This window comes from Eutrigla gurnardus, assembly GCF_963514095.1.
Source record: "Eutrigla gurnardus genome assembly, chromosome: 9".
Lineage (NCBI taxonomy): Eukaryota > Metazoa > Chordata > Actinopteri > Perciformes > Triglidae > Eutrigla > Eutrigla gurnardus.
In genome coordinates this window covers 7881864-7893340 of record NC_139923.1, presented here as the reverse complement: position 1 = coordinate 7893340, position 11477 = coordinate 7881864, and the positions used below count along the sequence as shown (strand labels likewise).

At 42.7% G+C, this 11477-nt stretch overlaps 1 protein-coding gene across 1 annotated transcript in view; it reads right to left on the bottom strand.

Annotated features, from left to right (window-relative positions):
- Positions 1–837: 837 nt before the first annotated feature.
- Positions 838–11477, bottom strand: part of lrriq1 (leucine-rich repeats and IQ motif containing 1) — a 37055-nt gene continuing 26415 nt past the window's right edge. Inside the window, exons 22-26 of the mRNA XM_084017885.1 lie at positions 11325–11396; positions 6940–7039; positions 5285–5345; positions 4577–4691; positions 838–1621 (exon numbers count right to left, since the gene is read on the bottom strand). Coding sequence (XP_083874011.1) covers positions 1488–1621; positions 4577–4691; positions 5285–5345; positions 6940–7039; positions 11325–11396 — 482 coding nt within the window. The 3' untranslated portion in view covers positions 838–1487. The remainder of the gene's footprint in view (positions 1622–4576; positions 4692–5284; positions 5346–6939; positions 7040–11324; positions 11397–11477) is intronic.

Sequence of the window (11477 nt, the reverse complement as noted above, 5' to 3'; positions counted from 1 at the left end):
GAACCAGTCTCCCCCTGAAGGGACATTTCCCTCAGGTTTTACAACCCCCCTCTGAGTGGGCAGGACCACCGCATCTCTGGCATACGCCACTCTCCAAGACAGAAATCCCCATCAGCTCACGTACAGTCAAAACACACCCTGCAGACATGTGCAAGTGAATGATAGGAGAAAAATAAATAGACGGACATGCATTTCCTGCCAGGGAGCCACTCTGCAGCGCCGACTATTTGTTATGACATTCATTAAGTTATCATTTCCAGGCGGCGGGCCAGCGAGGAACCTCCGAGCCTGAGGTTCACCGCCTCCGGTAGGGCAGTGTTTGCGGACGGACGCCTTAGCTCCCCAAATTCAAATACACAGACAAGGCCATCATGATCCACGACCGAAAATAAAGAAAACATCTTTCTAATTCAAACACCAATGTTTGTGCTCTGCTCAAAACAGTCATTTCAAGTCCTCTATTGGCGAGCAGGAGCTAAATATAGCCATAGAAATTACACTCAAACGTTACTCTGAAGAGGAAAAAGCAAGTTGCCTGATTGAGAAATTGCAGTGATAACCACTTTTTTAACATATAAAATGTAGGGACAGCAAACAGCAAAAGGTGCACCCCAAAATAAATACGTGTGTAATATTTCTTGCATTGTTGATATTTAAATATGACTGTTAACAGTCAGAACCGGAACTAGACAACGCTGCACATGCATTGGAGCATTATTAGTTGTTAGACTGTGATTCTAACAAAGCCGTTCATCACAAAAGGAATGTGAAAATGTACTCAACTAAAAAATACCCAGATGAACCCGAACGAAGAAAAAAGGACATTATTAAGGTCTTGGTATCTTTTTATGTCACATTTTCATTAAGAAACTGACATAGAACTGCATAGTATCGTAATTACACAAAATAAAGGGTGACTAAAATTGGCAGCCATATTTTCAGTTTCAGCAACTAAAAGCTGATACCCGGTTGTCAGCCATTTTTAAAACCTGCTGGTTTTTATTTCCTGCCATCATTTGCATACGAAGCGTGCAATTTTGTTCCACGTGTTGCCGGTCGGCCGCCATCACATTCGGGCAGCGATACTGAAGCTGAATCAACACAATGGAAGTGCCTGAAGATATTTGGTCTGGTCCAGGTCCTATTGCTCTTAATTAATTTTCAGGACAGGGAGCTTGAGTTTTTAGCCGAGGGTAAAAAGAACAGCCGAAGGGGGGATTCGGTATAGGTAATAAAATAGCATTATACATTTAAATAAAGAAATTCTCCTTCGTGGAATAAAAGCTTGCCTTGTGAGACTGAAATCTATTGGTTTAAATCTTGGGTCATTACATTTGTGATTTTAGCACAAAGACAATATTAGATTAATATCACAATACATTCGAAAACGCTGCATTCTTCGTAGGGATGTGCATCAGAAAAGTGAAAAATGTCAATTGTATATGTGCCTTTAATTTGCTCTGGGTGTTTGTACAAGAGTTTGTGTTTTACTTGGACACTCGGCCCCTCTTCTTGCCCCCTCCCCAGCCACCACTCAACTGGACCGGGTCGTCTCGGAGGGAGATACGCTCCTTTTTTGACGGAGCAGACGTGACGGGCTGAGGAGATGGAACCTTGTTTCCTGCAGAAAGAAAATGCGTCAATATCTCATATGCAAAAATGGAGCAGCATGAGATCAGTCGATCATGGACTTCAAACGGTAATTCATCCAATATGTGCTATTTAAAATTACAAGTTTGTTGTAAAAATCGTGGTTTTATTGGACTTTTGCTGACAAGTTGCAGCCATTTTTATAGTTCTTGAAAACATGGATTATTATAGCAATATCATAAAAAAGGTTTCTCAAGGAAGGACTATGCCTTAAAAAAAAATTGTTGCTACAGCTGTTAGGAGGATTTTTCCCTGGAGGTCAAAATGTGGTCTTGTGTCATCTTTTATGAAATTCATGAAAATTCCAACTTTCTACCAAAGGTGGAGAACAGGCCATTATCACACAAGATTGATTTTGTGCAATACATGCACTGGATATTTCATGATTTATGCTAAAGAACATTATTTCATGTTGGGTAACTGAATCAGGAAGGCCAACTATTGATTTGAAGCAAACGGCTCACATGGGGATTGTTGCTTAAACCCAACAACAAGGAATTTGTGACTTTTGACCTTAAATGGATACAATTTTGACTTTAGCTTGGTCTCCGACGGTCTCAGGAGCCCGACGACAACACCATATTAAATCCCACTGTAAAGACTTAAGTCTGAGCAGGTGACTTTTGTGTTTGTGAGCTCCGACTCCCAGGAGTGCTGTGTGATGTATCGGAGGCCCTTCCACTTCACCTGGGGATCAGTACAAAGCTTTTGAAACACACAGTACAAAGGCAGCACCTCTACCGGGCATGATGAATTCCACGTGTATGAGTCCAGGACCGTGGTCTCCACGGCCGCCCCACACAGGGAGCTAAACAGCGGGGAGGGCTCTGGAGGAGGTGGGGGGCCTGGGACTCATTGCAGGTACTGAACTGGCTCCGAATACCTGCACAGCTGGCCCACTGTATAGAATATCCATCCACTCACAAGACAAAATCGCAAATCTTAAAAATGATTACTTTACTCAACGCTGTGCCTTTCCTCTCCTGTATTTATTTTCAGAAAATGTAGGCCAGCTTTGGAGGCTAAATATAGTTTATTAAAAGACTTTTGTCCAATTATATTTCTAAATCATAAACAGAACACAAAACCTTGACACACATGTTGCCAATTTCAACGCAAGTTGTGCAGTTATGCCATCAAAAGTACGGAGATCACAAAAATGGCCACACATTTGACCCAACCGCTGTGACCAAATAAATTGTTTTCGAACATTTTGCTCCCATTAGAGTTGAAAAGCGGACAGAATTGAGGAAGCAGATATGCAACTAAGGCAGTTTCCTCTGCACAAGTAAAGAAAATATTTTGTGGGCCTGGAAACGCATTTTATGGCACCATCCCAGCAAGTGGCGAGTATCGCATTACAATAGGTTATAGGGTATTTATGTCGTCTTTACTGGAATGGCAAACTAAGTGAACCTTCTCACTTTAAACCATCACTTTGACGTATGTTTGCCACTTCAGAAGCAACCATTTCATAAAGAATTTGTCTGAATCTCACTCTTTTACAGGCTCATGTGGGCTGACTATAAAAACACGTAATTCCCTGATTTCCTCCAAGTGACCCATTTCCTCTGATATGATGAGTTTCGATGATGACACACAGAGACCATTAGTTGCCCTGTCCAAGTTTATGAAATATCTAATTGGCATTTTGAGAAAACCTCTTGCCTTATACATACATTCATATTTCAATTTGCCTTGCATCATTTTGATAAGTGGCGTTTCCATCAGTGCAGACAAAGAGGCTTCTTTACCCCCGAGGAGGAAAACAGTCTGCCTGCTTAGCGCGACAACACTCGCTCCTGCTGCACCTCGTGGCAATCATTTCGAAATCATCACCGGAATCCAATTTGGCTTCGTTAACGGGGACAGGGCTCTCCTTCACTTGGATTCCTGGGCTTGTTTAATGTGGTCATCTGCCGTCAGCCTGTCAGTAGCATCTTTGTCACTCAAACTCCTGAGCCCCAATCCTCCTGACAGAAGGGCCAGTCATTCTTCACTGAAAGGACTCCCCCCCCCCCCTCCTTTCTGTCCGTTTCCTGTCAGAGGAGAAATTCACGGCACTCTGTCCCCGGCCCGACCTTATGGCTCCCCTCCCCTCCCCAAGCAGCCGCCCGGTGGACTCAGTCTAGGCTGAATAAGCAGCAGCCTTTATCCATGGCTCGGCACACTCAGGTCTGTCTGACCCGAGACCCGTGGGTGCAAGTGTGCAAACATAGAAACATCTGTACACACATGTGCTTGATGAACATATACACACACAAAACGATATGGGCTGCAACTAAGGATTATTTTCACTGTCCATTCATCTGCTGATTATTTTCTCAATTATTGCTTTGTTGTTTGGTCAATAAAATGTTAGACAATTCAAAAAAATCGATGTGTGTTTCCCAAAGCCCAATATGATGTCCTCAAACGTCTTGTTTTGTCCTCAACTCAAAGATTTTCAGTCATAGATGAGTAAAGACATAAAAACATATTCACATTCAAACAGCTGGCATTAGATTCAGAAAAATATTTCTCGACAAATCAATTAATATTTGTAGCTCGAATCCCAATCTGTGATTTCTGAGGTTTGAGCATGAAACTGCTGAGAAAGTTTGACTTTGGCCCAAATGTCAGTTCAGCTTAAAGATTAAAACAATTGTAGAATATGTACTGGAAATATTATATAATCATATTATATTATATATATATATATATATATATATATATTATATATTATATATTATATTATTATGTACACAATATAGATATGTCTGGCTATGTGTATCATTGAAATCATAATACAGTATGTTTTCATTTATCTGGACAGCCAGTAAGAATAATTGAGTCTTGTGTTTCAGAACATTTCTATATGTTTTTCCGACTCTGTTCAAATAACAGGGTTATTTTGGGTAGAAAAACAACTGTTCACAAGACTCACTTGCGTGACCCAAGGAGTTTCTGCGAGGATAATTGGGCTCTTTGCAGGGCTGGGCAGCTGAACTGTTGTTGACGTGATGTCGACGTGCTGCGTATCCTGGGTCGGCCTGCATGTCCTACACACGCAAACACGCAAACACACAAACACGCAAACACGCACACAGAAATGAGGCCCAACGTGAGACGTCTCACGCAAGCGGTCCAGCATTCTGAAAAAAACATTGGACAACCAGCGGCTCTGCAGTCTGAACACATCTAAGGAACAGGAGGAAGGGGGTGGCTCCCGTTGCCAGTGATCATAACTCAAACTGCTCCATAACGACGCGGGGAGACCTGCAGTTTGTATCTTCAAAGACCTCACAAGCATCAGTATCGTTCATGGGTCCAGGCAGACTGCTCTGAAGTGACATTGGGATTTCTGCAAGCAAAATGAAGAAATTGCAGCCAGTTGATCCAATTGAAAGTGTCACTGCGGAGCTAAACCTCAGACCAACCTCCCCCCCCCGGCTCCTTTAAATCCAAGCTGATGAGACAGGCTCCAGGAGAGGGAACCTACAGCACAGGACACGACTCTGACTTCTGAAAGTAAATACTGCATACCTTCACATACATGCAACTGCCCCCCCCCAAAAAAAAGAAAAATCATGATTCACTGTCCTTCCACCAAGTGAACGACCTGCAGGTCAAAATGGGGGATGAGAGGACTCACCACGAGCTGTACTCTGCCTCCGTTCAGAATGTCTGAGCTGATCTCTGGTAAGAAATGCACGCTGAGGATGAGATAACAAGAAAAAGGAAAAAGGCCAATTTAAGCCGTTAGCCGTCTGCATATTTCAGCTGTTTCCCCTCTTCAGTTCAATGCAATTTCCTCTGACATATCATAAAATAAACACAGATGCCATGTATGATAATCTTTGTCTATTTGTTAAGTGGGGGGTCACACACACGTTGACAGCCTCTGTTACACACTCTCGGTTGGTACATGTTTCAATATAAAGCAGCTCTCTCTCTCTCTTTCAATCAGTACTGCACAAATAATTTGATTTGACCACATTTCAAATATCCAGATAATTAAGGTGAGAGAAATAAGCATGGACAATAATAATAATACAACCACGTGATCGAACACGAACACTATGACAGACTCAAAGTTTTGAGTTTGCCGAGTTTTAAAATGGACATGTTCAATAGCTTGCAGCCATAAATATGCTTTGTAGTAACAAGCAACCATGTTTGTGACTCGCTCTCGTAGCTCTCGTAGTGACGGCAGCTGTTGAAAACACAAACAGAACTTCAATCCATTTTGATTACTCACCTCTGTTAATGATCTACTCTAACCTTTTCCATAAGTTATCGCAAGAAACCATCAGGTCATTAGTTAACACGGTCACTCGTTTAACTGAAACACCTGTAGCTCTGAAATGCTAGAAATGGGTGTACCTTCAACGCAACATTAAGAGTTTGACATTGACAAGGGGACGAGGTTCACCTACACGGTGCAGGAGATGGGATTGGGACCATTTCGATTGCCTCTCGACGGCTCTCACACGACAACAGCAAGCCGACGGCCCACAGTTAGCGGTGCAAACAGCGCTAGCGGTGCAAACTACAGTGAACATGCTGACAGCGCTAACAGCATTTTTACTGAGGGGAACCGGGTGGGTGCTACACTTTCCTACAAAGCTAACCAATGGGGCCCGCTCAAATGCAAATGTGCTATGAAAAATAACATGCGGACGGCACGTCTATGTAAACAAAGCAAAGAGAAGCTTAGATTGGAGAGCAACTTAATTCTCACCTCATTAGCCATTCAATCTTTAGCAAGTAGTTGTTTGCTTCTAAATGAATGTACTGAATGTTAAACACAGCTCCTATAAAACTGTGTTTTACACATGTGCCTAAAACCAGGATTTCGTGACATCACAACTATTTTTTAAGCCAATTGTGAAGAAATTATGCCAACAGCTCAGTTAAGGATCAGTTCGCACAAATTACAAAACAAATATATAGTGGCATCTAGCCATGGTTGTGGTTTTATTTGCCCAGGTCATAGATGTCAAAAAAGATTTCTGTAACCTCCCTCATAGAACAGAAGTAAATTTGTGGTGCTCACAGCATTAAAATGTAGTATTTGATAAAACTCAACAGTAGAAACAATGTCCCAGTCTCACTGGATAATCCACACACATACATATACCTGAAGTTACAGAGACAGAACATTTTAAAGCCTGAACGGATAGAAGCAAACCCATGCATGGTTGGATATTACCAGGGGTAAATTAGAAAACGTTTCTCTAATTTGGTGAAGTGACCCTTTAAAGAAACACACCGCTTACTCCTTATGACCCGTATTAAGTGCCTCACCTCTCCGAGTCCCTGTCAGGGTGAGCAGCCTGGGTGTGCAGCCACTGCTGCACTCGCTCCACATTCTCTGCCTGCTGAAGGTCCAGCTCAGCCCCACCAACTGCAAAAACATCAAATACACGTCTCAAACTCCTCTCATTATTTAACAGTAAAGAATGAGTGAGCTGCTTGGTCAGTGAAAGTTGCGGTAAAGGTGGTGGGTTTTCTAAATGACAAGGGTTGTAATCAATACTGCAGTGAAGGAGTTGTGTTAAAAAAATGTTTACGAAAGTACAAGCTGAACAAATCAGCTCACATGTCTGATCCGTAGCAACGTTTGACAGTTTTCACTGTAACTACAGACGGCAAGTACTTGGAGAGATCAGCGTTTACGTTTGAGCGTATTTGCTTCGAGGACTCATGGTTTTTATTATTATATGTGTAAAATTGCTGAAAGATACAACAGGAAAGTATTTGCTTTTTTTTTCAACAATTGTTGGGGTGTTTGGTTCTTTATCAAACTTTAATCCATGCAATGTTTGTAAAAAAAAAATCAAAAATCTGAGTATGCTGAAGTCCACAGGTTGCAATTCAAAGCAAACATTTCTGTTGCGCTGACAGTAATGCTGCAGGAGATGGTGTGGACTGATAATGAATTTTGACAGGCCGATGGTGGAACTAATGATGCATTTATTTAAACCATTTACTTGCTTTTGCTGATCTGTAAAAAAAAAAGGAGAAAAGCTTTACAGTTTTCATGGGTTAATTGAGAAGCCCCACTTAAAATGTCAAGTGATAGATGCTTCCCTTGGGGCAGCAAAGGACAGGAAACGGCTCCTCGCACAGACGGGACACAGCCAGTCCAGAAAAACACTCGGGGAAATTCGTTTTTTTAAAACGGCAACTTGCTGGTATACTGTACTTATTACTCCAAACCGGAGCTCTGTCATTCATTATCACAGGAGCCTGTATGGATAGATAGATTTGAAATCCCAACAGGTGAATCGTGAGATGTAGCAATCACGTGTTCGGCGTGTACGCGGTGATACAAGACGAGAAACATGAAAGAAGGTTACATGTATGCTCTCCTCTCTCTTCCCCCCCTGAACTCTCCATTAAGCCCCCTGCTGACCCCTTCCAACCTCCTGAATCCCCCTCCAGTACTCCTCCAGGACATCAGGGGGGGGCTGTAGGAGTCATGCCTGTTAAGAGGGGCTCCTAAGCACATTAAGCGATCTCTTCTCTGCTGAGGAAGGGAGAGCTTTGACTTAATATCAGAGAGTTGGGGAGGAGGAGGAGGGTGGAGGCTTTGGCCTGCAGCAAACCAGCACCGGTGTAGACCCTAATAAGACATGAAATGGTGCCATGAATGAGTTGATGACCTTGTGTTGTTGTGAGCGAGCATCCCGAACAGTTCTAATCAAAGTAAGTTGAGATGTGGAAACAGAAAGGGGCAAGAAAAACAAGCAGCGAGACAATCAGACTGGAAACAATCAGGTTGTAAACAAGCCAAATGTTGAGCCAGATATTCCAAACCACTTAGTTTCCACGTACAATGAGAGCGAGCACACCTGGAACGTTGGAATTATTCTGCATTTGGCCTGTGTGCATACACATTTATAGCAAGTACAGCAAGTCAGCAAGTAAGAGAAACCACAGAGAAAGTCTGTAAGAGATGTTTACAAGATTCAAGGTCTCCGTATGCTTAAAACAAACGAGTGTGACTTTTTAGCCAACTAAATATAAGCCATAGAGAGAGTAGGCCGTCCTACGATGTGTTGAGCAGAACACAGTTAATTTAAAAAAATACAAGCCTTCAAAAAGACAAACCCTCCTCCGCCATGGTTTTCATTTAATTTTGTCAGTAGCAATTCAGAACTTAACCACTGTGCACCCGAACCCGTTGTAACTATTTTACGCCACTGGTGAGGCAAAAAGTCTGCCGTTATAGAAATAGAGGAGACAAAAGAAACCCTAAAAATGGGGATAACACTTAGTTTACTTTCTAACTCCTGTGCACCTGGCCAATCATCTAGAATGAGGTTTTGGACATTTTTGAGTAATTGTTCCCATCTCAAAGGGATTTAATACCTCGTTAGTGACTTTTTTATAACCTATTCTACATCAGTCTGATAGGATATTTATTTGATGCATATGGGAGCTTGTTAATCTGAACACTTTTGGTTTTTATTTAAACTGTGATTAATGCGTTTTAAACATAAAACCCAAAATACATTCAAGTTGTGATACAGTCATCATTACATCTCAGCATTAGAATTAGGCATCATTTGTCTTCTACTTCTAACTACTGGAACTAACACAGCACTGTGTCATAATGTTCGGTATACAGAGACTTAGGCTTGCACCTTGGTTTGCTATCTGCGTATGAAGTCTTGAGCTAATCCTGCCCTAAAGAGTGTGAAACCTGACTTTAGACTTACTATGGCAGACCTTAAACTTACAACATAAGACTTTAAGACCTTTGTTTTGTATTGCAGCAAGAAAACAATATTCAGAGCCCTGTTTTCATGGCATTTGCAGAGTTGAAGAAGAATCAGAGCGTGTCTGAAATTTGAGGATCCAAAGTCAGTGTTTTCAGTCGGGTGTCTGTCTCCGTGAGTGAATCAAGACTGCTGCCCAGCTGTACATTGGCTCTGCATGTTTTTTCTCTAAGAGTGCCAGTGCATCTCAGAAATGCAGTATAAGCAGAGAGCTCCGCTAACTGAGATAAATAGAAGCGTTGAGCCTACAGGGGAGAAATTGAATGCATATGAATGGTTAGCAGTCTGACATGAAGTTATTTTGGATGATGGATGATAAACAAGATGATTGTGTTTCAGTTGGACTTTGTAGATGACTTGAAGTGTGAAATCGAGTTAAGTGTTCAGGAGGCAGGGGTTCCAGGCTGAAATAAAAATATATATATACGCTTGTGTACTTCTGACATGAGGACGGATGTTTAGTGGGGTTGGATCGCAGTTTGGATGGAATAAGAAGATTGAAGGGGGTGTGTGTGCCTTGGGGGTGGGGGTAAGAAGAGAAACGAGGAGAAACGCTTGGAGGCATACAACATCTTCAACATCTGTAGCACCCAGACACTGGAGGATACCAACCATCTAAAGGAAAGGGGAGTGTATTTCTATATTTTTTTGCCTCTAAAAGAAAATGTTTTGTGGCTCTGCTCCTCTCTCTCCCTCTCTATCTCCCTCTCTGGGTATGTAAGCTGATACCCATTTCAAGTGGGTTACTCATGTCCAGCACATCCACACAAAGAGCCCGGATAAAATAAACATGCCGCGTCGGATATCTTGGAAAGAATCTGTCATGGGTTTGGGGCTAATCACCTCCAGAAGGGGCTTGACTCAAAGCCTGAAACGTTAGCCCCTGTCGGGGAGCGTTGGCTGGGCTGGGCTGGGCTGGCTAGTCCCCGGGCACTGGGGATGGATCCGGAGGAGGGGGTGCCTCCCACAGGTCAGGACCAGGGGAGCATGAAGGGAGGCTAGCTTGGGCCTGTTTACAGAGATCCCGCTGCACACACCACCTCAGCGGCCACCGTCGCCACGTGATCACCCTGTAAAAATGCAGCGGGAGTCGTCTCCTCCAGAACCGACGTGGTTCCAGTTTCACATTTTACAGGATGTATGTCAGTTGAATTAGAAAACCGACTGAGGACACAGGGTATTAAGTAGAGAGGGGAGGGTGATGTTCTAACCAGTGACCCCCGTTACTTTATCAGCTGATGTAGCTGCTTCACTCCGTTGCTCAAGAACACCCGTCCTATTTGATGAATTATCAAGACATGGGTGGAGAAGAGAGATAAGGATATTGGAAAGAAACAGAACTGGAAATATTGCTGTAATGTAATCACTTGGATGGAACCGGTCCTCGTCTGCCAGTTGGCTGAGAGCTTATCCACAACCTTATTGTGCTCGGACACGACTCCAGTGACAGTGTTGGAAACTGAACATAATACACCTGCAGTTCAAAATAAATGAACACGATAACATCATGACGATGTTGTCTTACTCAAACTCAGCTTTTCATGTTACACATAAATGATCAGGCACAAAAAGTCATTAGAAGGGAGAAAAATAATCAACTGCTATCACTGCCAAATGCTAAAGAATGAGTTTGTCCATCATTGTCTGATGTCGCAATTCAGCTGCTGACAAAATGTTGAAAGATTTCTCAGAATCTTTCAAAACAATGAAATCAGTTATTAGGGAAACAAGGTGACTCCTACACAACTATTCTACAAACAAATTACTAAAGTCATCCGCCCAAAAGAGATAAAGCTTGGAAAAAAATAAAATAATGACAAGAAGGAACGTCTCTTCTCCACAGCTAAAAAAAAAAGGGTATTTTGTGCTTGTGGCAGCATAGGATTTGGACTTTCACTTCACTACCTGTTGTTCCAGCGTCGCTCTGACTGCTGGATGACCGCGAGCGCGCTGCTCTCTGGAAGTGAGGCCTTGACCCTGGTGGGTGGGGGTTGGGGTGCAGAGGAAAGATGGAGACAGGCATGATAAAAGCTAACTTCCCCCCCCCGTTCTCCCTCC